The sequence below is a fragment of the Corylus avellana genome, chromosome ca4 (assembly GCF_901000735.1).
Source record: "Corylus avellana chromosome ca4, CavTom2PMs-1.0".
Lineage (NCBI taxonomy): Eukaryota > Viridiplantae > Streptophyta > Magnoliopsida > Fagales > Betulaceae > Corylus > Corylus avellana.
The window spans coordinates 31,528,363-31,556,084 of NC_081544.1; the positions used below are offsets into that span (position 1 = coordinate 31,528,363).

At 36.1% G+C, this 27,722-nt stretch overlaps 5 protein-coding genes across 6 annotated transcripts in view; all 5 read left to right on the forward strand.

Moving 5' to 3' along the window:
* Nucleotides 1-4,951, forward strand: part of LOC132177085 (beta-glucosidase 40) — a 7,720-nt gene extending 2,769 nt beyond the window's left edge. The window contains exons 1-12 of one of the 2 annotated variants that reach the window (XM_059589301.1): nucleotides 1,136-1,208; nucleotides 1,579-1,637; nucleotides 2,056-2,131; nucleotides 2,436-2,507; nucleotides 2,692-2,779; nucleotides 2,873-3,128; nucleotides 3,197-3,312; nucleotides 3,418-3,641; nucleotides 4,004-4,035; nucleotides 4,154-4,256; nucleotides 4,333-4,441; nucleotides 4,540-4,951. In XM_059589301.1, coding sequence (XP_059445284.1) covers nucleotides 2,071-2,131; nucleotides 2,436-2,507; nucleotides 2,692-2,779; nucleotides 2,873-3,128; nucleotides 3,197-3,312; nucleotides 3,418-3,641; nucleotides 4,004-4,035; nucleotides 4,154-4,256; nucleotides 4,333-4,441; nucleotides 4,540-4,714 — 1,236 coding nt within the window. In that variant the 5' untranslated portion in view covers nucleotides 1,136-1,208; nucleotides 1,579-1,637; nucleotides 2,056-2,070 and the 3' untranslated portion in view covers nucleotides 4,715-4,951. Of the gene's footprint in view, nucleotides 1-1,135; nucleotides 1,209-1,578; nucleotides 1,638-2,055; nucleotides 2,132-2,435; nucleotides 2,508-2,691; nucleotides 2,780-2,872; nucleotides 3,129-3,196; nucleotides 3,313-3,417; nucleotides 3,642-4,003; nucleotides 4,036-4,153; nucleotides 4,257-4,332; nucleotides 4,442-4,539 lie in introns of those variants that run through there. The other variant, XM_059589300.1, reaches the window with a different exon arrangement.
* A 756-nt stretch (nucleotides 4,952-5,707) lies between these two features.
* Nucleotides 5,708-8,995, forward strand: LOC132177084 (cytochrome P450 CYP82D47-like). Its single transcript, XM_059589299.1, has 2 exons — nucleotides 5,708-6,952; nucleotides 8,207-8,995. Exons 1-2 carry the CDS (start codon nucleotides 5,957-5,959, stop codon nucleotides 8,828-8,830), a joined length of 1,620 nt encoding a protein of 539 aa, XP_059445282.1. The 5' UTR covers nucleotides 5,708-5,956; the 3' UTR covers nucleotides 8,831-8,995.
* Nucleotides 8,996-10,595: 1,600 nt separating this feature from the next.
* LOC132178954 (cytochrome P450 CYP82D47-like) lies at nucleotides 10,596-13,341 on the forward strand. The gene is made up of 2 exons (XM_059591538.1): nucleotides 10,596-11,675; nucleotides 12,437-13,341. The coding sequence occupies exons 1-2, from the start codon at nucleotides 10,677-10,679 to the stop codon at nucleotides 13,058-13,060; spliced, it is 1,623 nt and encodes a 540-aa protein (XP_059447521.1). The 5' UTR covers nucleotides 10,596-10,676; the 3' UTR covers nucleotides 13,061-13,341.
* A 2,856-nt stretch (nucleotides 13,342-16,197) lies between these two features.
* LOC132177501 (large ribosomal subunit protein bL19cy-like) lies at nucleotides 16,198-20,970 on the forward strand. Its single transcript, XM_059589853.1, has 6 exons — nucleotides 16,198-16,373; nucleotides 17,881-18,049; nucleotides 19,267-19,521; nucleotides 19,613-19,699; nucleotides 19,802-19,935; nucleotides 20,696-20,970. Exons 2-6 carry the CDS (start codon nucleotides 17,885-17,887, stop codon nucleotides 20,799-20,801), a joined length of 747 nt encoding a protein of 248 aa, XP_059445836.1. The 5' UTR covers nucleotides 16,198-16,373; nucleotides 17,881-17,884; the 3' UTR covers nucleotides 20,802-20,970.
* A 2,101-nt stretch (nucleotides 20,971-23,071) lies between these two features.
* On the forward strand, nucleotides 23,072-25,743 carry LOC132177777 (UDP-glucose 6-dehydrogenase 1-like). Its single transcript, XM_059590228.1, has 2 exons — nucleotides 23,072-23,364; nucleotides 24,016-25,743. The coding sequence occupies exon 2, from the start codon at nucleotides 24,036-24,038 to the stop codon at nucleotides 25,476-25,478; it is 1,443 nt and encodes a 480-aa protein (XP_059446211.1). The 5' UTR covers nucleotides 23,072-23,364; nucleotides 24,016-24,035; the 3' UTR covers nucleotides 25,479-25,743.
* Nucleotides 25,744-27,722: the final 1,979 nt, after the last annotated feature.

Consider the following 27,722-nt stretch of genomic DNA (forward strand, 5'->3'; position numbering starts at 1 on the left):
TCAACTAACGGTCAACTAATGGAAGACTAACTTAGTCTATTATCAAAACCACATGGACCTCCCTGTGATAAAAATCAAATCCTTTTGGAGAAAAAATAAAGTAATGAAACTCCAAGGAGTATTTTGTATTTAACCCTTTATATATATATATATATATATATATATAAACGAGATGACTTTTAAAATTATCATTTGATAAAAATTTAATAGTAATTAATTACAAATTTCATAGTAATTTTAAAAGTCAGGATACAACAAAGACATAATTATAAAAAAAATATTTCTTAAATCCTGAAAATTGGCATAAATAAGAAGAAAAAAAATGCAAAATTAATCATTGTGGTTACACTTATTTTGTTTTTCTATCATGTGGTTACACTAATTTTGCAATATGCTACTTGTAGTATAAAAATGTTGAGAGCTTACGAAAAATAATGTGCCACGCTAGATCTAATTCTAAAATGGCCAGGTCATCCATAATAGAAAAATATAAAATTAAAACTTGAAAAAAAAAAAAATAAATAAATAAAAAAGAAGAAGAAGAAGGAGGATAGTTCGGCCACCCTTTATTTATTTATTTTTTTTGGGCACTTGGGGTAGTTTGGCCTTCTCTTCTGACTATATCCAGGAGGGGCCGAATAAACCCCATTGAAACTCCCTTTTTTTTTTTCTTTTTTTTTTTAATTATGCTATTTGGAGATGGTCCGGCCACTCTATCAGACTATTTACGAGAGTGGCCGACCATTTGAGGTGATTTGGTCACCTTTATTTATATATGTAACACTATAGAGATTACATCAAGTTGTCATGTAAGAGTTTAAAGGAAATAAAATGTTCACACGATTACAATTGATATATTAAGCAGATTTGGCTTTGTCTAAGGCAAGTCCATGATTTTAGGTGATCTCATGTATTGTCATTAGGATTAATAGTACAAGAATCCTTCCTTTCCCATCACTCTGCATCACCTTTTGTCATTATTACTATGTCAAATAGGATTTTTTTTTGATGGTTTCTTATTTAATAAAAGATGGTCCATAACAAATGCTTATGATAATTTCAGACTTAATTCATTCACCAACGAGGTTTCTATTGATTGAAACTCACAATTTATGCTGTTTATGAATTGTCTTCTTTGCAGTATGAAGGAGCAGTGAAAGAGGATGGGAGGGGACCGACTGTTTGGGACACTTTTTCACATTCTTTTGGTAACAATCTTATGATTGCATGAACATGTGCATATCTCTGCGTGCGTTTGTGAATATGATTGCATGAACCTGTGCATATCTCTGCGTGCGTTTCTGTTTGACCATCCTCTGTGCTGCATGATTGCCCAAAGTATTTTGCTTCATCAAGCAAAGGACGTTTTGGGCATCTTTGGGTCTCATTTTTTGACTGGTGGGTCTAATCATGTCCACCATTGTGTTTTACTATGCAAAACATTACTTAAAGACAAAAATATCCTTAAAATATAACTAATTTATTTACAAAATTTGGTCTGTGTGCTTATCAACTATGTGAAATAATCGAGTTTCTTAATTCACTTCTAAATATTGTTTACCTTGTATTCTGTTACAGGAAAAATATCCGATTTCAGTAATGCAGATGTTGCTGTGGATCATTACCACCGTTATAATGTAAATTTACTCAAACTATTTTTGGTTCTTTGACTAGGGGTGTGCATTTGAGGAGCCTAAAAATACGTTTAACACTCAAAAAGTCAGTTAAAAAAAAAAAAAAAGTACATATTTGATAAAAAAATTGAAAGTACTTTAAGAGTCCATAAAGCTTAAAAATTGCCAAAAACACATTTTTTTGCAAAAGTTTAAAAATGAAGCTTTTGCCAAAAAAACATTTTTTGACTACTTCTCAAATACAATTTCAATCATGCTTTTAAGTCTAACACTGATGTATGACTTTCTAGTATGATGCCTTGTCCTAGTACCATCAGAAAGTCCTAATTAGCTGCCAAAACAGATATAGAAATAATTCTTTCCCCTGTTTCTTCCTCGTACAATGTACCCATTTTTGTAAATTACTTGTTTTGGCAAACAGGAAGATATACAGCTTATGAAAGACATGGGAATGGATGCCTATAGGTTTTCAATTGCTTGGTCTCGGATTTTCCCTAGTAAGTCTTCTTTAAAATTTGCATTAATTTATGCTCAATCTAGCGCCAACGCATCAATCAAGCAAATAAAGCCTTTGATCAGCAGTTGCAGTGCTTAAATCAAAATAATTTTGGAATGTGGATGGATTAGCTTACAGGAAATGCAGGCGACATATGCACCACCATGTTTTAAGGAAAATTTAATGGAAGAATGAAATAATATAACTGTTTAATATCTCATTTATTTTTCACAGTAGTCCTTTGAAACTTATTTTAATAGGAGAATTAACGATGAAAGTTCTCACTGTGAGTTCCTTCCTCTCAGATGGAAGTGGTGAAATCAATCAGGCAGGAGTTGATCATTACAATAACCTCATCAATGCTTTACTAGCCAAAGGTACTGAGACCCCTCTTTCTAAGGGTCATGATCCAATGCTGTAAGTAGCCATTGGATTGTTGTTAAGCACTTCGTGCACCCGTCGAAGGCATTAATACCCTACAAAAATATTATTGTAGAGCTTGTCTCCGACATTTCTTATCATCTTAAACTTTTGAGATAAATAGTGATTTAACATGTGCAGAAATTGAACCATATGTGACCCTCTACCATTGGGACCTTCCTCAAGTCCTAGAAGACAAATACAATGGATGGTTAAGCCCCCAAATCATGTAGATTATGATCTTATTTTGTATTTCAATGTGATTAGAAAATATGTTTGCAATTCAAACCATTTATATATATATAATCTGGATTGGTTACAGAAACGACTTTGCAACATATGCGGAGACATGCTTTGAGAAATTTGGTGACAGGGTGAAGAACTGGATCACATTCAATGAGCCACATACATTTGCTGTCCAAGGATATGACGTGGGTCTCCAAGCACCGGGTCGGTGCTCCATCTTACTTCACCTCTTCTGTCGGGCGGGAAACTCTGCAAGAGAGCCTTACATTGTTGCTCATAATGTTCTTCTTTCTCATGCAACTGTGACAGATATATACAGAAAGAAGTACAAGGTATATATGATGACAATTGACAGATACATTCATGACAACTAAATCTAAACAACAGTCTCATTCTGCAGTCAAAGCAGCGTGGATCAGTTGGGATCTCGTTTGATGTCATTTGGTTTGAACCAGCAACAAACTCCACAGAAGACATTGAAGCAGCTCAAAGAGCTCAAGATTTCCAGCTTGGCTGGTAACTTTTGATCACCTATATATGTTTTGGTTCAATAGGTGTTTAAAGGAAGAGAAAAAAGATAACTTTCAGTTACTTGGTGGAATTGTTATGCTCTAATTGCAGGTTTATTGAGCCTTTGATCTTGGGGGATTATCCAAAGTCGATGAGAAGTAGAGTAGGAAGCAGGCTTCCAGAATTTTCTAAACCTGAGGCTGCTATTCTCAAGGGTTCTTTGGATTTTGTTGGCATTAATTACTACACTACGTTTTATGCAAGACATAATTCAAGTAGTACAATTGATGTACTACTTAACGACTCCATTGCAGACTCCGGTGCCATTACCCTTCGTAAGTTTATAATGATCATTTTATTTATTAGAAATGTTAACGGTTAATAAGTTCTTCATATTTTGCTCATATTCTCTTACAAATTCAATAGATCAACTATTAGATTTGTGGGGTTCACCGTTGATTGATGTAGGGTCTACAGAAGTCCACAAATCTAATGGTTGATTTATAAGATGAGATGTGTCAAATATAGGAAAAATATTGACCCCTAACATTTCTCTTTATTTATTGATCCCTAGATAAATTTTTATGAACTTAAGAATAATGTTTCTATAATTACCAAACTAGAGATAATGAGTTATTTATTTCAACTCATTAGATTTCTGTATTCTGCTTTTCTTGTTTTGTGTCCCTGATTTCAGCTTTCAAAGATGGAAAAGCAATTGGAGACAAGGTATGTAATAGAAGCAAAATGATTGCTCTATGGGTCATGCAAGCACTGTTTCTTATGGTTTAATTTGTGTAGCTAGCTGCCTGATTATATATTCTTACTTACCCATGATAAATTGCAGGCAAATTCTATATGGTTGTACATAGTACCTCAGGGGATCAGAAGCTTAATGAATTACATCAAGCAAAAGTATGGGAACCCTCTGGTTCTCATCACTGAAAATGGTAAAAGCCTGATTGAATTTGAACCAACTTTAGAAGGAAAATCTGAAGCTAAATCTTCTGTTTCATGGTTGAACAGGGATGGATGATGCAAACAGTCAACTGATCTCCATCAAAAATGCTCTAAAGGATGAGAAAAGGATCAAATATCACAATGACCATCTAATTAACTTGCTGGCTGCAATCAAGTACGCAATAAATACCCATCTGTTTACATATTATGTAGCTAGAGGCATATTATGTTGATATGATCCCATATGCTTTGCTTTGATCTTTGATTATGCAGGGAAGATGGGTGCAATGTGAGAGGGTATTTTGTATGGTCTTTATTGGATAATTGGGAGTGGGCATCTGGATACACTTCAAGATTTGGTCTCTATTTTGTTGACTATAATGACAAGCTCAAGAGATACCCTAAGGACTCTGTTCACTGGTTTAAAAACTTGTTGACTTCTAATTAAAAATGGAGAAAATGAAGTTGCAGCAACCCTACATTTCCAAACCAACACATGTTAATGTACAAGCAGCTGTGTTGAATTCATTGTAAGAAATTGTTGATGTTAGAATTAAGCACTTTGAGCTCGTCTCGTTTGCTGTCATCATGATTTTTCATCTTCCACCATTACTGTGTGAATCTCTCATGGGATTGGCCACTTGGACTTGGTCTTTTTTGGTGTGAGGTTTGCCAAATCATTTTCCACGCCCTCCATAAAACATATCTAATATCCAATAATTTGACTTTGTTTTTTTTGTTTTTTTTTTTCTTTGTGGGCGTCGGGGCAAGATAAGAACAAGAAGAAAAGAAACACATAAAACAAAATAAATATTATAGGAGCCGTGATACAGGTTACACGGCATGCTAAGAAATTTTTTTTTTTTAATATTTTAATGCCAAAAAAAAAAAAAAATTGGCCCTTTTTCCTTGTCACGATTTCTTATCATTGACAGGAACCAAATTTAACTTTCAGGTATATATATATATATATTATTTTAATAAATAAAAAAATCAAAACTACATAATGGGACATGTCAGGTGTCTTTGACAAAGGGCTTGAAAAAGAAAACAGACTGAAATTATAGGAGATTTGTTTGATGCGAGAGAAAAATGCGAGAGAAAAATAAAAATGTTTTATATAAAAAAATTATTTTGTAGTAGTTTTTTTATTTGAATAGTAATAAAAATGATAGATGTGATATAAAAAATAAGAATGTTGAGATTAATTTTAAGATAAAATTTTTAAGGTTTTTGAATTGGACTGGCCCACTTCTTTACTAAGCACAGCCGACGTCGGCATGTGCAAGATTCAAGAAGAATTGCCTCGACTTGATTTGATGTGACCCTTTTACGATGTCTTGCATATGTCGGCATGTGCAAGATTCAGAGGGACCATAATCTGAGCCACTTGGCGAAAATCATCCATAGCTTCTTGTGAATTCCTGCGGGACCATATGTATACTTCGTGGCCAATGAATTTGTTCAACAGGAAAATATGTAGTTCAAGACCTCCTATGTGGAGCTTCTGTTGAGACAGTAGGCCAGAGGAATCCTCTGGAGTTGTCGGTCATCAACAGTTGTGTGGAATACGTAACCGAAAATTCAGATGTTATCCTTCTATTTGTTTAATGTGACCAACACGTCGTCGTTCGAGTGGTCGTCCTGCGTGCTCTCATACATTTGAACCTTCGATATATAAAATACAACCATGCTCCTTCTTCTCAAACCTCTATCCAGAATCATGCTCTGCCCTCACGCATCCTCTGCAACTTTCACGGCCACTATCTTCGCCTTTTTCCTGTTTCTCTTCTTTCTATTATGGATACTAAGAAGATCCCAAAAATCTGCTCGGAAGAAAACACTTCCACCGGAAGCTGGTGGCGCGTGGCCTGTGATTGGCCACCTCCACCGATTAGGAGGGGCAAAACCAGCCCATATAACATTGGGTAACATGGCCGACAAGTACGGATCAATTTTCACCATCTGGCTAGGAGTACATCGAGCTGTGGTAGTCAGCAGTTGGGAGGTAGCTAAAGAGTGCTTCACCACCAACGACAAAGCCTTTGCCAGCCGTCCAAAAGCTATAGCTACAGAGCTCATGGGCTACAACTACGCCATGGTTGCGTTCGCCCCTTACGGCCCTTACTGGCGCCACGTGCGTAAAATAGCCACCCTCGAAGTCCTCTCAAACCACCGCCTTGAGATGCTCAAACACATCCGGGAGTCCGAGGTAAATACGTCTGTAAAAGAGATGTACGAGCTCTGTGTCAAAAACAGAGACATGTTTGTGGAGATGAAGAGATGGTTTGGCTGCACAACCTTAAACGTTGTGCTTAGGATGGTTGTTGGGAAGCGATTTGATCATGGGGCTGCAGACGAGGATGAGGATGAAGGTAACCGTCGGTGCCAGAAAGCATTGAGAGATTTCTTTGAGTTGATGGGCACGTTTGTGGCTGCGGATGCACTTCCGTATCTTAGGTGGTTGGACTTGGGAGGCTACGAGAAGGCCATGAAACGAACTGCAAAAGACTTGGATCAAGCGCTTAATGGGTGGCTAGAAGAACATAAGCAAAGAAAAGTTTCTGGTGATCAAGCTAATAAGGAACACCAAGACTTTATGGATGTGATGTTGTCTACCGTTACCGACGACGACCAAGAGATCTCCAACTATGATGCTGATACAATCACTAAAGCTACATGTCTAGTAAGCTTTTCATATATCTGAAGCTATAATTAAATTCATACATATATATTTTTTTCTTTTCTATGATTTGGGTATTCGGGTTGAAGCCCAATTAGGTATTTGTGTGCAAATTGTTTCTTTCACATCGATTGGATGGGTGTGTTTGGAAGGGATTTGAAAAAAAGACTCCTATTTCTTTCAAAATTAATTTCAACATTTATATATCACATTGATCACGTTTTATTATTATTTAAATAAAAAAAAATCATTACAAAATAATTTTTTTTTTACTTTTTCATGCAAAATATTCTAACTTTTTTTTTTCACATAAATTAAATCTGTTACGGTTCCAATTCACTCACTTTTTCAAGTCCTTTGGCAAACACACCCCCTTAGCTCATGTTTTTGTTTATATGTGGTATTCTACATAATTATGTACACTTAAGACGTCGAATCTTAGACCTTGTTTCATAAGGCACTAAGATCAAAGGACTTAGTTATTACTCGAATCAACCCCTACAAACATGATTATTCATTCATCAACCGCTATTAAATAGGCTTAGTATAATACATCTAAGAGAAAGATCCCGTCCATTACATAACTTTAGAGGTCACATTACAAATTTTTAAATATTTGAGCTTAAATTGCAAGTGGAATGAAACTTTTTGAGAATAAAGTATAATTTTTCCATTAATCATTGCGTGTAAACACTACGAGGGAATTGTGTTGGCTCAAGCAAATTCTTGGTTTAAACAAAAGAGAAAGTACGTTGGCTTTCTCTCTCTCTAGTGTTGTCTGGTTGTTAAGCTATTTGGGATCAAGTAGATGTAAAAAGCCTAGCTAGTGGTCAAATATTCAAACTGCAACTTATGTGTGTTGTGCTTGTCTTTGAAAATTAGAAAAATGGTAGGTTTACAAAAAAAAATTATAATATGGTGTGGCATAATATGATTGAATGTTTTAAAAGTTGAATTTATCTCATTTTCAATCACGTTGTGCCACATCATGTTATAAAATTTTGTTTGTAAATATAGCATTCCTATGAGAATTAACACCAGTCGTTTTCATGAAGTAGATATCACTAGTTCGAATTTCTCCTCTCCTCTTGTGTGGACATGTAAAAAAAAAAAAAAAAAATCAGTTGTTTGACCAAACCATCAAAATATATTTTTCTTTTCCTGAGCCACTGACAAAGGAAATCACCATGTTTTTTTTTCTTTGTTATTTAGTTCGTTGGACTGTTTTCCTAATGCTACAACTTTGGTCTTTTGAAGGCACTTATCTTAGGAGGAACGGATACAACAACAGTGACATTGACATGGGCTCTCTCTCTCCTCCTTAACAATCGAGAAGCTCTAAAGAAAGCAAAAGAAGAATTAGATGTTCAAATTGGCAGGGAAAGGCAAGTGAAGGAATCAGACATGAAAAATTTGGTCTATCTCCAAGCTATTCTCAAAGAAACAATGCGTTTATACCCTGCTGGACCGCTCTCTGTTCCGCACGAGTCCATGGAAGACTGCACTTTGGCTAGCTACCACATCCCAGCAGGCACGCGACTCCTTGTTAATATTTCGAAGATCCATCGAGACCCACAAGTTTGGTCTGATCCAAATGAATTTCGGCCGGAAAGATTCCTTACAACTCATATGGGTGTTGATGTACGGGGTCAGTATTTCGAATTTATACCATTCGGCACCGGTAGAAGAATGTGCCCGGGAATCTCATTTGCATTGCAAGTTATGCAACTCACACTTGCCACCTTGTTGCACAGTTTTGAAATTGCAAACCCATCAGATGAAGCTGTGGACATGACCGAGACAGTCGGACTTACCAACCTGAAAGCCACCCCACTCCAAGTCCATCTCACTCCATGCCTTCCTGCTCAAATATATGCATAATTTTATTAGATATTTGATTGTAAAATGCCAACTACACGACTTCACAATAAGAGTGTACAATGACTTTTGTTTTTAATTTTTTTGAGTGTGCTTATGGGGCTTGCATAAGAGTTCAAAAAATAAAGTAGGTATATCCACAGTAACATTATGGAAATTGTACATTTAGTTACTATATGTGTACGTTTACTATATATATATATATATATAAAAGCAAAGCAAAACAAAGGAAATGAGATAAAATTCATTGAAAAAGAAAAAAAGAAAAAAAAAAAAAAAGAAAAGGAAATGGGTGGAGCATCCTCACAAAGACCCAAATATCACTAACATAACGCAACGTAAACCAAAAGACTACTAAGAATGAGCCAAAAGATTGGCCCAACCCAATTGAATATTTGCACACCATCAAAGAAAAGGGTCGCCATCTGAAGGTACAATCCAAAGTCAAAATTGTTTGTAACAACACCTTTTTATTTATTTATTTTTATTTTATTTAAAATGGTAGGTCAGGAAGATCAATTGTGACTATCCTACGTTGACATGACCATAGTAACACTTACTTGCTGAAAATCGCACATAAGGAACTTAAACAGTGAAAACCAAAAACACTCTCTCATAGAAATAGGAATTTTGGGTATAAAATGGAAGTTTGATATGATCGAACAATAATATTGTCAATTCATAAAGGTAAAATGACAATAGATTGTTGTTGACAAGAAAAATGATAATTACCCCTAGATTTATCATAATTGCCATGAACCAAACTCTACTTTCAGGTAAAAATGCATATAATATATATTACTTTAATAAAATAAAATAAAAAATAACCCTTGATTCTTCAAGCCAAATCTCAAAATAAAATAAATATTACAGAGGTAGCTAGGTGGCACTTTTTCCTTGTCAGGATTTCTTCTCATTGACAGGAACCAAATTTAACTTTCAGGTATATATATATATTATTTTAAAAAATAAAAAAATCAAAACTACTTTAAGACAAATCTCAAATCAGATTTGGTAATATAATGGGCACATGACATGTCGGTTGTCTTTGACAAAGGGCTTGAAAAAAAGTAGACTAAAACTCTAACAAATTTGTTTGATGTAAGAGAAAAATAATAATATTTTATATAAAAAAAATTAAAAAAAAATTTTTATAGTAATTTATTTTATTTAAATAATAATAAAAAAGTAATTGATGTGATATAAAAAATAAAATATTAAAATTAATTTTGAGATAAAATTTTAAAACTTTTGAATTCGACCGCCCACCCTTTTATTAAATACAGCCAACGTCCGCATGTGCAAGATTGAAGAAGAATTGCCTGGACTTGATTTGATGTGACCTTTGTACGATGTCTTGCACATGTCAGCATGTGAAAGATTCAGAGGGACCATTATCTGAGCAGCTTGGCGAAAATCATTCCGTGAATTCCTGCTGGATCATATATATATATATGCTTCGGGCCAATGAATTTGTTCAGCAGGAAAATATATAGTTCAAGCCCTCCTATGTGGAGCTTCTGTTGAGACAGTAGGCCAGAGGAATCCTCTGGAGTTGTCGGTCATCAACAGTTGTGTGGAATGCGTAACCGAAAATTCAAAAGTTATCCTTCGAGGATACGATTCATTAATTAATGGACCAATAAATTATTAACAAAGGACAATATAGTTTGTATAATTTCATTTAGCCTATGGTGCTTATGACATTGTGGATAGTCGAGCACTACAGGAAATCACCCAATATTTCATTATTTCCTTCTATTTGTTTAATGTGACCAACACGTCGTCATTCGAGTGGTCGGCCTGCGTGCTCTCATACATTTGACCTTTCGATATATAAAATACAACCATGCTCCTTCTTCCCAAACCTCTATCCAGAATCATGCTCTGCCCTCACGCATCCTCTGCAACTTTCTCGGCCACTATCTTCGCCTTTTTCCTGTTTCTCTTCTTTCTATTATGGATACTAAGAAGATCCCAAAAATCTGCTCGGAAGAAAACACTTCCACCGGAAGCTGGTGGCGCGTGGCCTGTGATTGGCCACCTCCACCAATTAGGAGGGGCAAAACCAGCCCATATAACATTGGGTAACATGGCCGACAAGTACGGATCAATTTTCACCATCTGGCTAGGAGTACATCAAGCTGTGGTAGTCAGCAGTTGGGAGATAGCTAAAGAGTGCTTCACCAACAACGACAAAGCCTTTGCCAGCCGTCCAAAAGCTATAGCTACAGAGCTCATGGGCTACAACTACGCCATGGTTGGGTTCGCCCCTTACGGCCCTTACTGGCGCCACGTGCGTAAAATAGCCACCCTCGAAGTCCTCTCAAACCACCGCCTTGAGATGCTCAAACACATCCGGGAGTCCGAGGTAAATACGTCGGTAAAAGAGATGTACGAGCTCTGTGTCAAGAACAGAGACATGTTTGTGGAGATGAAGAGATGGTTTGGCTGCACAACCTTAAACGTTGTGTTTAGGATGGTTGTTGGGAAGCGATTTGATCATGGGGCTGCAGCCGAGGATGAGAATGAAGGTAACCGTCGGTGCCGGAAGGCATTGAGAGATTTTTTTGAGTTGATGGGCACGTTTGTGGCGGCGGATGCACTTCCATATCTTAGGTGGTTGGACTTGGGAGGCTACGAGAAGGCCATGAGACGAACTGCAAAAGAATTGGATCATGCGCTTGAAGGTTGGTTGGAAGAACATAAGCAAAGAAAAGTTTCTGGTGATCATCGAGCTAATAAGGAACACCAAGACTTCATGGATGTGATGTTGTCTACTGTTACTGACGACGACCAAGAGATCTCCAACCATGATGCTGACACAGTCACTAAAGCTACATGTCTAGTAAGCTTTTCATATACCCTGACGCTATAATTAAATTCATATATTTTATTTTATTTTATTATTATTATTATTTTCATGATTTGGGTATTCGGGTTGAAGCCAATTTGGTATTTGCGTGCAAATTGTTTCTTCACACGAATTGGATAAAGTTCATGTTTCTGGTTTTTGTTCGTGTGTGTTATTCTACATAATTATTTACACATCGAATCTTAGACCTTGTTTCATAAGGGACTTATTACTCGAATCAACTCCTTCACTATTATGAACATGATTAGCTTAGTATAATACATCCAAGAGAAAGATTCACTTTGGAGGTCATATTGTAAATTTTTAGTACTTTATTAGAATACATTGCAAATTTTTTAATATTTGAGGTTAAATTGCAATTCAAAAAAGATAAAGTGACTAATTGCGTAACACTACAAGGGATTAAGGGAATTGTGATGGTTCAAGCAAATTCTTGGTTTTAACAAAAGAGAAAGAAAAGTGGATTTCTCTTTCTCTGGTGTCGTCTGGTTGTGAAACTATTTGGGATCAGGTAGATCTAAAAGCCTAGTTAGTGGTCATATATTCAATCTGCAACTTACGTGTGTCCTGCTTGTTTTTGAGAATTAACATCAATTGTTTGACCAAACCAGAGAAAGAGATTTTTTTTTTTTTCTTGAGCCACCGACAAAGGAAATGACCACGTTATTGTTACATCTTTGTTATTTAGTTCCTTGGACTGCTTTCCTAATGCTACAACTTTGGTGCTTTTGAAGGCCCTTATCTTAGGAGGAACGGATACAACAACAGTGACATTGACATGGGCTCTCTCTCTCCTCCTTAACAATCGAGAAGCTCTAAAGAAAGCACAAGAAGAATTAGATGTTCAAATTGGCAGGGAGAGGCAAGTGAAGGAATCAGATATGAAAAATTTGGTCTATCTCCAAGCTATCATCAAAGAAACATTGCGTTTATACCCTGCCGCACCGCTCCTTGTTCCGCACGAGTCCATGGAAGACTGTACTTTGGCTGGCTATCACGTCCCAGCAGGCATGCAACTGTTTGTTAATGTTTCTAAGATCCATCGAGACCCACATATATGGTCTGATCCAAATGAATTTCGGCCAGAAAGATTCCTTACAACCCATAAGGGTGTTGATGTGCGGGGCCAACATTTTGAATTGCTTCCGTTTGGCACCGGTAGAAGAATGTGCCCGGCAATCTCATTGGCATTGCAAGTTATGCAACTCACACTTGCCACCTTATTGCAAGGTTTTGAAATTGCAAACCCATCAGATGAAGCTGTGGACATGACCGAGACTGTCGGACTTACCAACCTGAAAGCCACCCCACTCCAAGTCCATCTCACTCCACGCCTTCCTGCTCAAGTATATGCATAATTTTATTATATATTTGATTGTAAAATGCTAACTACACGACTTCACAATCAGAGTGTACAATGGCTTTTATTTTTTATATTTTTGAGTGTGCTTATGGTGTGTCACGGGTCTATGACCCGGTGGTAAGATAGTTTAGTCCTTTAGAATTAGGGTTTTGCTCATAAAGCATAACTCTTTTAAATAAGGTAAGTGACTATAGTCTCTTACGATAATAATAGATTTATTAGCTTTATTAGGAAAATAAGGAGATTTGCTCATAAAGCAATATCTCTAGTAAGAAATATGGGATTTGTCTCTCATCAAAATTATATTTTATATTTTTGTCATGTAATAGTCTATATAAACGTAAGAGTGATCAATAAAATATATAAGAAGTTTAATATTCAACTCTAACAGTTGTTTTAAGAGGTTTAGGGTTCTTTGAATTACCCTAAAATTAGAAAGTGCATGATTCCTCGAATTATCCTACTAAATCCAATCAAAACCTATCACTCTTGTGATTGTTCATCCCTCGTTACAGACGCCTGTAACATGGTGCTTGTCTCATACGTGGAACTAAGATCTTGTATAAGAGCTCAAAAAATAAAGTAGGTATATCCACAGTAACATTGTACATGTAGTTACTATATGTCTACGTTTACTATCTTTTTTTTTTTAAAAAAAATAAAATTATAATTCTAAGCAATACAAAGGAAATGTGAGAAAATACATTAAAAAAAAAAAAAAGTGTTAAATTCCCTTTTTGCCCAATGTGATTTAACAACTTTATTTTTTCACTTTTTATGATTTAGTTTTTATCATAGGAGGTACCTCGAGTATACCTATAAACGGAGACGGTACTTTCCTCAAAATTCTGTCCAAAATTTGACGAAAAGTCACGTCAACACCATTAAAAAATTAACACGTATCCATATACCTAATTAAAAATAAAAAATATTTTTTTTAAAATTAAAAAATTAAAAATAATAATAATTTGGGGGTGACTACCCCTTTGGCCATTTGATTTTGGGGTGGCCCCTTTGGCCATGGGGTGGCCCGGCCACCCCATCTGACCCGATTGGGGGTGGCGCCACCCCTCCCCACGACCCATGGGGAGGGTTTGGGGTACTTAAGTAGACATTCCCAAACCCTTGGTTTTCCTATTGTGTCTTCCATTATTGAGCGGTAGCCTCTTCTTCCAACACTTGTTGCCTTTATACTTCATTGCAACGCAGTGGCAATCCTGCAAGCAAGTTGGTTTGCAGTTCTCCACATCATAACTCCTAACCGACTCGAATTCATTGTAAGGTCAGTCAGTGTTTTGTAGACCCACTAATTCGTATAAAGCAGCTTCTTGTGGACTTTTCCCATCCTCTTCACAGCCTTGTATGGAATCAGGTTTGCAGGTGCCATACCTATCATTTCCAATCAAAGAAAACCCTGGTGGGCATCTACAACTCGGCCTTCGATCATCCCCGATTGAGCAAATATTGTTACTCCCACAAGGCCCGCTACCCACGCCAGTTGCTAATTAAATCAAGGCAAATATTATCCGGTATGCTTCGAATTACAGTCCAGCAATTGTTGGCGGTAGTTTCAACCACCCCATTGGGGCCCTTGGGGTGGCTGAACCACTCCATGGGCCGTGGCGGCGGCAAGCTACCACAATCTGACTAGATGGGGTTGCTCAGCTACCCTATGGCCAAAGAGGGTTGCCAAATGGCCAAAAGGGCGGCTACGGCAACCCAATTTTTTTTTTATTTTTTTTTTAAAATTTCTATAAATTTTTTAATATTTTTAATTAAAAAATTATTTTTTATTTTTAATTAGGTATATGGATACGTATCGATTTTTTAATGGTGCTGACCTTTGCCAAATTTTAGACAGAATTTAAACGAATGTACCATCTCCATTTTTATGTAAACCCGTAATACTTTATGTAATAAAAACTAAACCATAGGAGGTGAAAAATAAAATTGTTAAACCACTCGGAACAAAAAAGTATTTAAAAAAAAAAAGAAAAAAAAAAAAAAGAAGGGAAATGAGCCGAGCAGCCTAACAAAGACCCAAATATAACTAAGATAATGCAATGGAGTGATGATAAACATCATACGAGCATGCATAAACAGTCATGCACACCCATGTGATTTAATATTTTAATTATTAAAAAAAAAAAAAATTTACACTGGAGTAATGTATATGATCACTCTAATGCAATGTATACCTAAAGACTATTGAGAATGAGCCAAAAGATTGGCCCAACCCAATTGAATATTTGCACACCATCAAAGAAAAGGGTTGCCATTTGGAGATTCAATCCAAAGTCAAAATTGTTTGTAGCAACACCTGTTGCAACAACAGGCAAGCTTGGAAATTACAGTTGGGAAGATAGCACTAGCAGTAGCTGTAACACCTAGAAGAATTTAAATGCATAGAAGATAACAAAATGAAGAAAATACCCGTTAATGGTCAAAATAAGATAAAGTAGAAAAGAAAGTGGAATTTTTAAAGACTTTGAGCAAGCATAATTGGGTGATCACAACACACGCACTGAAGGAGCCTTTTGGATTGGTATCTTATGCACAATTCTGACTCTCGTAGCCCAAGTTACTATCAAGTACATGATGATATCTCCCTCCCAATCAGTCAAGTATGGAGGAACTCGAAAGAGATGGAACGAAATGAATCGAAATGATATTTGGGTAGGGGGATTGGTTGTTCCTTTTGGGTCGCATCCAGTGGGATTTGTAAGCCTTTGGTATTTATATGGGCCATTCAAAGCCTCGGGCCGGTCGGCCCATCGCTTCAGACTTCATTTTCATCGGGGGCCTATTTTCGTCAAACAAACCATCCCCGATCATAAACCCTCCCTCCTACTCTAGCGAGCTAGGCACCAAGGGTTTTCGATTTGTCACCCGGCCAAGACAATGCCGGAGTTGCTCCTCGGAATCACTCAATCCCGATGAAGAAATTATCGGTTTTAACGTCCTTTTGTCTTATGAACCTCAATATTTTTGACTATCTAAGGCTCGGTTGTTTCGAGATATAAAATATTTTTCAAAAAATATTTTCGACATTTTACGGTGTTTACGCACCAAAAAAATCATTTACATTTTTCAGAAAGGATTTTTCCCCTTCACTCTCATGCTCAACCCGACATCTCCTTTTTCTCTTCCCTCACGCAGCTCTTGCTCTTCTTCCCTCAAGCAGCTCTTCCCTCACACAGCCACTCTAACTTTGAGAGAATCTCGTCTCTCTCGGCTGCTACGTCTCAGATCTCACCTCTCTTCAACTTTTCCATCACAATATTCATTTTTCGGCTTCTACATCTTAGGTACTTTCGCCTTTCTTTAGGTATGTGTCTTTTGGTGGTTTGTATTTCTGTTTTGATGGCAAAAAACACTAGCTTGATACATAAATTTGATATTTTTGGAGATTTTGAGTTGTGGTTCCTCTGCTTGCTGGAATTGGGGCTGATTTTGTTGGGTATAAGAATTGTTGTTGTTGAGATTGTATATGCATGGTATTGATGTTCTCAGCATTGTTGCCGTCTATACCTGCATTTGTTGCCTTCTTTAATTTCTATGGGAATTGGGCCTATTGTGTGGGTGAGGAAGCTTGTCGTTGGCATTGGGTTGCTCTGATTTGAGATATTCATAGAAGTGGTCTTCCTCAGTTCCCATCTAGCCTTCAATGGGTTGCCAAAAATCAGCTTCCCGATGATTCATGGAGCGACAGTGATATTTTATTTTATTTTTGATTCCCCTGTCTAAATAGTTATTGGGCTCTGATTGTGCTTTTGGATTTTAGGCTCAAATTTATTTTGTAATTTTATAGTGGGCATGCTGCACTATTGAACATGTATGCCCATATCAACGGCTTTTGGCTCTGATTGTAATGTTTTTTTTGGTCTTGGTTATAAGGAATAGTTTAACTACGGGCGAAAGACTGATGCAGTGGGAATTTAATGGAGTAGTAATGTGCTTGTATTGTAAGAGTTGCATTGAGGGGAGGTATCACTTGTATCACTTGTTTTTGGCTTGTGATTTTGGTAAAAGGATTAGGAGGAAAGTTATGAAGAAGTTTTTAATCGATGGCTCTCTTATTGCTAGGGAATATATTCTCAAATGGGGATAAAAGAATGGAAAGGTAGAACCGTAAAAAGATGAAAGTTGTTTTATGCAAAATGTACTGGGATGCCACGGTCTATCACCCGTGGAGACAAAAAAATGATCTTAAATTTGGAAATCAGCTTAAAACAGAGGAAAAGTTGTTGCAGTGGATCACTTGAGAGATGAGAGTTAGGATTAGGGCTCAAGGAAGGTTCAACAGGACACAAGAAAATTTAGAGCTTTGTGAAAGTTGGGAAATCTCTAAAAATATACTTTGCTGCAGTCTGCGGAATGAATGTAGTTGCTGTAATATTGAAATTGTATTGTAATGGTTTGGTTGTGTTTCTTTTGGTTGGGAGATGTTCTATTCTTCGGTAGGGATATATATAGAAGAGCCAAGAAGCATCTTTACTCATCTTTGAGGTTCTATGTTGCATCTATGATTATTGGTAGTCAATTTGTATATTTTAATTAAACATAATTTTTAGTTTAATTTTTTTAATTATTTTATATTGTGAATAAAAATTATATTTTATAGGTTAACATAATTAAATGAAAATATAAAAATATTTGCGATTTTCTGTGAGAGCGTCAAACAAAATGTTTTCCCGAAAAACATTTTCCTAAAAAATGACTTACCCGAAAAACATTTTACAACAAACGGAGCCTAAATTTTTTTATCTTTTTTCATTTAACGAATGCAGATTTCGGTAGCTTTTTTGTTTTCAGAAATATGCAAGCTTTACGGGGGAGCATCCGGTTGGTCCGGAGACAAAGCATTGGCAGCTTAAGTAGCATCGATTCGAAATCAAATATTTCTCGCTCTGCTGCTGCCAAGTTTCATGGGAGCTCTAGTGGGTCCGTCTCCAAGTTTTCGTATCGGCCTGCGGTCTCATATGTATGTATCTGACTTTGTATGGTTCTCGATTTTTTTTTTTTTAGTTTTTTTTTTTGGTTCTTTTCAAATTTGTGTGCTCATTAGTGTTATGAAGGTACTACTTGTACTGTTTGAAGATTGCTGCATGAGAATTGGGCTAATCAAATTTTAATGCTTTATTGATCGAGAAAATTGGTGAATAGGTTGTCATTGTAGGTATAAATCCGTCTCAGTAGTTATAATGCCTTATCTGGTCTGGGGTTTCTGTGGAAACTTAGTAGGTACTTCTTTGTGTGGTTTTTGATCACCATGGTGTAAACAATTTTTGTGAATTTGTCATAAAAGTTTGCTTTGATTGCTACACATTTTTGTGTGACTGAACCTTCTTGACTTTGGTATGTTTAATGGCATTAGGCAATTTTGTTTGACTAGAATCGTCTATGATTATGAGTACATTTTGTAAAATGTAGCCTAACATATAGACTTTTTAAACAACATTATGCCGTGCTTCTCTGTTCCTTTCGTTTTTTGTATTTTTCTTAAGCAGATACACGTGTCAAAAGTTTCTTAGGTCTTGATCATGTGAGCTGCTCAATCTCACAACATCTGTGAAAGCTTGCACTGGGCATGCTATTTTATTGGTTTTAATAAGATGAGCTTTATGTATTGGATCATAAAGCGGAAGTCCCCAATCTTTCCACTGGTGTGGAATTGAGATCCAATATGCAGCTATATAGCCTATATTGTAGCTGGTATTAAATGGTCATTATGTGAAGATTTATTGTTTGGCTTTTTGATGCAATATTGAGATACTTCAGGCAAGTAAATGATGATTTTGCTATTGTGGTTCCTGAAGTTTTTCAGAGTTGTATTCCCGGGTTATTTACCTTCTACTACTCTTTGACTTCAATTTTTCTTTCTTGGGTAAGTAAGTAAATAAAATCTATAGAATTGATGCCAACAGCACTTCTTTCCCATTGGTCTTGCATTATCTGCTTACCAATTTGAGAATGTTTGTTTTTAGCCTGTAAGCTTTATGTGTTCCATACACTGACTTACCAAATTTCAGTTTTTTTTTTTTTTTTTTTTTTTTTTTTTCTATTCATTATGAAATTTCAGCTGAGCCATAACACTTAGATCTTTATGTTGTTGAATATTCATTTGAAGAGCATTAGGATTTATGGTTTTCTCTCGAATCAAGATATATTTATATGATGTGTGTGAAATTATTGTATCAGACAAGAATCGGCTCCCAAGCAGAGGCATCAACAGCATCTAATAATGGTATACCGTCGGTATCAGTGGCATGCAGAAGTTCAAGGCCGGATTTGTTTCAATGGGCAGCAGTGATGCCTCCTTTCATTCGCAGGTGCTTTTCAATGGCTGAAAATATTGTTGAATCGGCTTCACAGGATTCTTCTGCGTGTGTCTCTGATGTAGCTCCCCGCATCAAATTTAAGAGGCTCAATAAAACTGCCAAGCACATAATGCAGGCATGCATCTTGACATTGGTATTATTATAGGAGATTAACAATAACTGCTTCTTTTCGTCATTTTGATGGTGTTTGGTATTGTGCTTCACAGATTCTAGATAAGGAAGCTGTAGAGGAAGTGAGGGCAGAGAGAAAAATGCCTAATATAAAGCCTGGTTATATTGTGCAACTCAAAGTGGTATGACAAGTTATTTTTAAGGGGATGTTGTCCATATTATGTTGGTCACAGATGAGGGGTTTGTGAATGAAATTAATTGTTTATGATCCTTCATATGAACAGGAAGTGCCTGAGAACAAGCGACGTGTTTCAATTCTGAAAGGCATTGTTATAGCAAGACGTAATGCTGGTTTAAATAGTACATTTAGATTAAGGAGGCTGGTAGCTGGGGTTGGAGTTGAATCGCTCTTCCCACTGTAAGTATTGGAGTTCCTTTTTTTTTTTTTTTGGGCTAAACGTGTCCATCCAAAATGGATTGGATTTTCTGCTTTGAACTATAAAAGAAGCTTTCTGTGTTTTTGCTGGGGCCTAGCACTAACAATTAGACACAACTGAACTCGTGATAAAAGAAGCATCCTCTTCATTCATTCAACATTAGATAGTGCAAACAGCCATTTTTAGATGCATAATTCACCGTTGAATAGGTCTTGATATCCTGTAGAGAAGAGTATCTATGCATATATTTTTAGCTTAGGAAGAAACTGTAAAAGAACTGATTTGTAATTGATCTTCTAATAAATGGACATGCAAGAAAAGATTGGTGGTGCTTATCTTTCAACTAATCTGATGTGAATATGAGCATCATATGTAGTTCTGTTGTGACAAATGGATTCACATGCACTTGTTCTAAAAAAAAAGAGATGAAAGAAAATTTATTAGTTTATTAACTAAATGATCCATTATTGGCTTGGCTCTGATGCCAACTCTTTGTGGAATCATTATTAAGTTGCACAAGAGCCTTAGCCCAAATGCTGAAATTGTAAGGTCTTACCTGCTTCTGAGTGTTCTGAGAAGAAACATTTGGTTATTTGGTGTATTTGCTGAGCTATATAGCTTGCTTGTTCTACCTTTGTTTTTGGTCCCCCTTTTTAACTGAAGTTGTTACATGTACATGGTTGTTACCTCATGGTTTGTTTTATGTCGATAATGGCCAAAGGATTGGGAAATGCATGACAGGTACTCACCTAACATAAAGGAGATAAAGGTGCTGGACAAGAAGAAAGTGAGGAGGGCCAAGCTTTACTATCTCAGGGACAAAATGAACGCGCTTAAGAAGCAATAGCGGCTTACAGGTTGGAGATTTTCTTAGCTCTTTTTGGAAGGAGGCAGTCGACATTTGTTTCTATGCCTCGGTATCTTCCTTCTTTATCTTTTTAAATTGATCCATTGTAATCCCCCATGTAACTGAAGATAAAACTTTTTATCCAGCAAATTGTCATAAAAAATTTTTTTGAATTATGTTTTTTTTTTTTTTTTGGAAAATTACAGTTTACCCCTCAAAGTTGACAGCGTTTTTCAATTTGAACATCAAAGTTTCAATTTTTGCAATCCACCCCCACAAAGTTCCAATTTTTTTCAATTCGACCAATATCATCCCAAAATTTTCATATTGCCCCTGATTTTTATTTTTATTTTTTTGTTTTTTAGGAAAACGAAAACAAATTTGGGGGTGCAAAAATGACCAGATGACCAAAGCCACCCCGAATTTCTTTTTAAATTTTTTATAAAAAATAAAAAATTAGGGGCAATATGGAAAATTTTGGATAAAATTAGTCAAATTGCAAAAAATTAAAACTTTGGTATTCAGATTGAAAAACGCTGTCAACTTTGAGGGGGTAAACCATAATTTTCTCTTTTCTTTTTTTTTTTTTCTCGCGCGGGGGTGGGTGGGGGGAATTTTATCTTTTCAAGTAGTAATATGATTGATAATGGTGTTTTTCTTGCCCAATCTTTTTTTTCCTCTTTGAATTTTCGAAGTTGACTTGTGTGTATGTATATAAAATAAAGGAGACAGTTATAGTTGCACCATGCTGAAGTTTGGTCTTCTAGCAAATGCTTATTTTCTTTGAAATGACTATCTTACAAACCCAGTCATGCCGGCTGCCGCGGATGGCGCGTGAAGAATTTGTATTGCTATAGACTTGGATCTGCCCACATTTTTCTCTGCTTCCGATACTCGTTGAAATGATTTCCCGGCTGCAAATTTCGTACAGTCTTACGTTGTTGATTTTGATACTATTTTAATATAACCCTAAAATTAAAGTGCGAAAAACAAAATGTCCTAACAAAAATAACCCTAAAATTAGTTAAATTTTTTTTGGCCAAACTGTAACTGCTCCTTAATACGTCACCTGTTTGATCCAATCTTTTCCCAATTTCACAAATGATAATAAATAATTAAATAAATACATAAACAAAATTTTAGAAGTAGAAATCACACTAAGCTAGTGGGTATTAATGCTAGACCGAACAACATGCGGGCAGCCAAGCATGACCAAGTTGCATACTAAATAGAGAAAGAGAGAAGCAAGAAAATTCGGAAGAAAAATGTTTAGACCTACAACTTGTTTACAACTTGCTGACATGTGTCAACATGTGATTGGAGAATGTTAAAATTTATTTAGTGACTAGTGTGACTCCATTCACATGCTAATACATGTCAACAAGTTATAAACAAATTATTAACCAGTTATAAGTCTAACATTACTCAGATCAGAGACGAGATGTGGCTGAAGAAGCAAGCCTTTATTTTTTTTTGTTGTTAATGAATTTTGGAAGAGTTTTAGATCAAGGAGGACTGCTGCATTTCTGCATGAGAGGTATCTGTGAGCTTGCACGCCAGTGTTTGCCAGTGTTCTCACAAACACTACTCGAATTGTTGAGATTACAAGCAACCGTTTCTAATCATTTTATTAACAGGTAGACAATTTTTTGTTGTTGTTGAAAGAACATGTAGTCGACTTTTAGTGTCAGACACGTCTGCCAAATATAACACGTGTAACGTTTCAAACATGCACGAAATATATGTTTATTGCACTCTAATTTATATTGGTCCACCATTATTAAATTCAAATGATTTTTTTCCATTTAAACTCGACTTCTTTTTTAAATATGGCTTTTATCTCACTCAATCGCTCTGTCCATGTCGATTTAGATCTACCAGCATTTCTGTGATTTAAAGCTTTCTCGATCGGTACCTTTAAATGATTAATTTTGATTTATTTATAGACCACTTTATGCGGAATCCCAAATATTCTTCATAAATTATCTTTTATTTTTTCTTATTTTGACTTCCGTCCTGTTTGGAAGTGAATTTTTCACATAACTAAATCTTCAATTTGTATATAATTGTATGCTTGTTTTTGCTTCGTAATGCGTAACACAGACAATGCGGATATGGGTTTTTGTCGGTGCACCAATAATATATATATATATATATATATATATATATATATATTGTTTTTGTTTGGTAAAATATCTTCTTCGTGTTTATATAGCATTATTTTAATTTAATAACTTGATTTCTTTCTGAATTCTGACCGGTAAACAAACAGAACATTGATTTTAATGTTAAATTTGTCATTCAAAGCCAAATAATAACCGGTTGGTTTAAACCTACGATCATGATGGGTGGTGGGTAAATCAAAAACGTGTTGAAGGAAATGGCTCAATAGACGCGGTGTTATATATTTCAAGGGAGAGTCTTTAGAGCCCCGCATTGTTCGGCAGAAGAAGTTCTTTCCTTCTCTTCTTCCGCATCAGATCTTCTCTCCATTTCTATTTCTCTTTCTTTCATTTCTCTCTTATCGTTCTGAAGCACCGAAGCCAGTGACCAGCTGAGAGAGGTAATTGTTTTGTTTTATAGACAATTGGGTTGTGGGCAATTCGGGTTTGTGTTTTTCTGTCGTGGGTTGTACCTGATTTTTGGGTTTTTGCATCGAGGGATTTTGGGTCTTCTGTTTTTACGCGTGTTGGTTGTTTTGGTTATGGAAATGTCGGGTTTTTGTTATTTGGGGGGGTGTATCTGTTTGTTTATGGACAGATCTGTTGCTGTTTTCATGTTTTTGGTGTAAATCTGATAGTTCGACTTGCCTGTTGGAATTATAAGCGATTGTAATTCAAATACATATGAGCAATTTCATTTGCCTCTACTTTAAACTCTGGATCTGTAACGTATACGGTCCTTTCCATATTGGGCTCGGCTCCATAGGATTGATCTCTCTGTCTCTCTCTGTATGATTCAATTTCATTTTCAATCTTATCTTGTGCCTGGTCAATCTCATTTTATATATTATTTTATTAAAGATTGTTTGGATAATCTCATTTTACATGATTGGAATTTTTGTTTTCTTACGATCTATCTCTGATTGTATGATCAAGCTTAGGAATGATGATCATGCTAAGCTTAAGAAAGTCTTCTCTTTTGGGTATGAACGTATTTGGACGTAAGCTTCCATTGATTCGTGTTGTTTTTGTTTGATCTGTTGTTTTTTTAGGTTGTTGAAAACAAATAAAAATGGTGAAGATTTGTTGCATTGGAGCCGGTTATGTCGGTGGGCCTACCATGGCTGTGATTGCCCTGAAGTGCCCCGCAATTGAAGTAGCTGTGGTTGATATATCTGTATCGAGGATTAATGCCTGGAACAGCGAGCAGCTTCCCATTTACGAGCCTGGCCTTGATGATGTGGTGAAGCAGTGCAGAGGAAAGAACCTTTTCTTCTCTACTGATGTGGAGAAACATGTTTCGGAGGCTGACATAGTCTTTGTTTCGGTTAACACCCCTACCAAAACCCAGGGCCTTGGAGCTGGCAAAGCAGCTGATCTGACATATTGGGAAAGTGCTGCTCGAATGATTGCCGATGTATCAAAATCTGACAAAATTGTGGTTGAGAAATCGACAGTCCCTGTGAAAACAGCTGAGGCAATAGAGAAGATCCTTGCCCACAACAGCAAGAAGATCAACTTCCAAATTCTCTCCAACCCAGAATTTCTTGCTGAGGGCACTGCAATCAAGGACCTTTTCAATCCCGATAGGGTCCTTATTGGAGGTAGGGAAACCCCAGAAGGTGCAAAGGCGATTCAGGCGTTGAAAGATGTTTATGCCCATTGGGTCCCTGTAGACCGTATAATTTGCACCAATCTTTGGTCTGCTGAGCTTTCTAAGCTTGCTGCCAATGCCTTCTTGGCACAGAGAATCTCTTCTGTGAATGCAATGTCAGCACTTTGTGAGGCAACCGGTGCAGATGTCACTCAAGTGTCGCATGCTGTCGGCATGGACTCAAGAATTGGGCCCAAGTTCCTCAATGCCAGCGTCGGTTTTGGTGGGTCTTGCTTCCAGAAGGACATCCTTAACTTGGTCTACATCTGTGAGTGCAATGGCCTTCCTGAGGTTGCAAATTACTGGAAACAGGTTATTAAGGTGAATGACTACCAGAAGACCCGGTTCGTGAACCGGGTTGTTGCATCCATGTTCAACACAGTCTCTGGCAAGAAGATTGCAGTTCTTGGTTTTGCTTTCAAGAAGGACACTGGTGACACCAGGGAGACCCCAGCCATTGATGTGTGCAGGGGGCTGTTGGGTGACAAAGCCCGGTTGAGCATATATGACCCGCAGGTGTCTGAGGATCAGATCCAAAGGGACCTTTCAATGAAGAAGTTTGATTGGGACCATCCAGTTCATCTCCAGCAATCGACCCCTACTTCTGTGGAACAAGTTAGTTTCATTGGGGATGCTTACGAGGCAACAAAGGATGCTCATGGTGTCTGCATTCTGACCGAGTGGGATGAGTTTAAGAAGCTTGATTACCAGAGGATTTACGATAATATGCAGAAGCCTGCATTTGTGTTCGACGGCCGGAACATTGTGGATGCTGAGAAGTTGAGGGAAATTGGTTTCATCGTCTACTCCATTGGTAAGCCACTAGATGCATGGCTCAAGGACATGCCTGCAGTGGCATAAAAATGAGAAGCTTAATCTGCAGTGGCTTTTGAGCTAGAATTGATATTTGAGAGAGGATGTGGGTGGTTCTATAATATTTTTAATTTTTCTTTTTTCCCTTTTTATTTCTAGTTTCGGCTCTTATGTTTTATCTTACTTTTCTTTCTTTTCTTTCTTTTTCTCGTTAATGGGTTTTTAAGACACTACTCTCTAGCTAGTAGAAAATCAATCTATGTTCTTTATATGATTATATGTTAGTGTAATAAAACAGGAAGATTTAGTATCATTCTATCTATCTTTACTGATTGTTATTCCTTTTTGAATGTCAATTTCAAGATTCTTGTGTGGGGGATTTGAGATTTTGCTCAAGAGGATTGGTTTCACTCTTCTCTTTTAAATTACTTGAAAAAATAAAGAAAAACTGGATTACATGGGCAAAGTTACTTCAGGTGCAAGGGTTTTTCAAATTGGCATGAACATGTAATGGTTTAGAGTGGAAGGCTTGCTTTTGGCATGAATGCGCACTTAGGATTGCCTTTGCATGATCAAAATCACACCAATGTCTTTATACGACATGCAAACTCGAGACAAATTCAACATAAAATTAGTAGAATTTTGGTTAACTTATATAATCTTATATCTATATCTTGGCACGACTCGAACCCGACATTTAAACTTGAAAATTTGTATAAATTAAATAGTCAATTTAATACCAAGTATCAACTCACCAGAGAAATAAATCAAACAACTCACAAGCAAATCACAAAAATTTCGAAGGTGAAACGTTAACACCTTCTCACCCCTAAAAACTATTCACCTAATTTTTTTTAAAAATCAAAATCAAAACATTTTCACTTTTTATATCATATCATCACCTTTTATAACTATTCAAATAAAAAAAATCACTACAAACAAATTTTTTTTCACTTTTTAATACTACTTTCTTACTTTTCTATACCAATCATTACTCTCATTTTTTTCCTTTCACCAAAAAATAAACAGTATTTAGGCATGGTATGGTGTTTACCAAACAACGCCTTGTACATAGAAAACCATCGGGTATGAAGGGAAATCTAGTGATGGACACTAATCAATACATAACTCTCGCCATAAAAAATAATATACTAATATTTTCAACCTCTTAGGAAAATGACTACGTAAAAAGTGCCAATTTTTTCCTATGCTCTCTCAAAATTGTTGCACTTCACAAGAATGATATTTTTCTCTATTTGTTACAAAAGGCACTCACTATAGAGGGGATGGACAACTGTTGTTAATTTGTTTTTCTACCCATTTGAATTTGGATTCTGGATGTTCTCAAATTCTTAGAAAATTTGAATTTTTCAAAATTTGAATTTTTTTTTTTTCCTTTCTAATTATAGTATGCTTTTGGAACTTATATGGAGCTGAGAATTAAATATTATTGTATAATTTGTGTTGGTCTATGAGACGTGACACCTAAAAGCTTATGTCCCTTGCACACAGAACAGAGGACAAAACCTGGACCCAGGTTCTAAAACATTATTGCATGTCCTTTTTAATATTATTATTAGTCATCGATGAACAAAGGCAGAAAAAAAGGTTTAGGGAAAAGTCAAGGATAAGGGTAAAGTAAGAAAAGTATAAAGGAAGATAGAATTAGTATTATGCTGCAAGATTTTTTATTATTTCTCTAAAGGTGGGAGGTGTATTACAATCATTTACCGTCTGGCATATAAAAATTAGAAGAAAAAAAAAAAAGATTTTGTTTTTTAACTTGCAAAAGGAATTTTTTTTTTTATTATTAATTTTTTTTTTAAAAAAAAGGAAACGAAATTTACCATAATCAATGTCTCTTGGTTGTGCTACGGGGATAAAGAATGCTTGTGGGCTGGAGGTGAAATGTTAGGTGTTTTTTTAATATTTTTTTGGTGTTTTCTTAATTGTGATGTAGCTTTTAAAATTTGAGATTATTATTATTGACTTTTAATCTATTGGTGATTTTAAAAGTCATATCACAGTTGAGAAGATATCAGGAGAACACTAGAAAAATACCTAGCATTTATTGGGGAGGGGAAGAGGGTGGTCTAAACCATGATTTAATTCTTGTAAGGGGCTATGAGAAAAAAAAGAAAAAAGTTCTTAGTGAATATAAAAAAATGTCAGTTTTGAGGAATTGAATTAACATGAATAATGGATATATGAAAATTAATTTTTTAATTAAAAGAATACATTATATAAACTTTAGAAGATGGGAGTTGATGGGACGATGAATAAAATTACCCC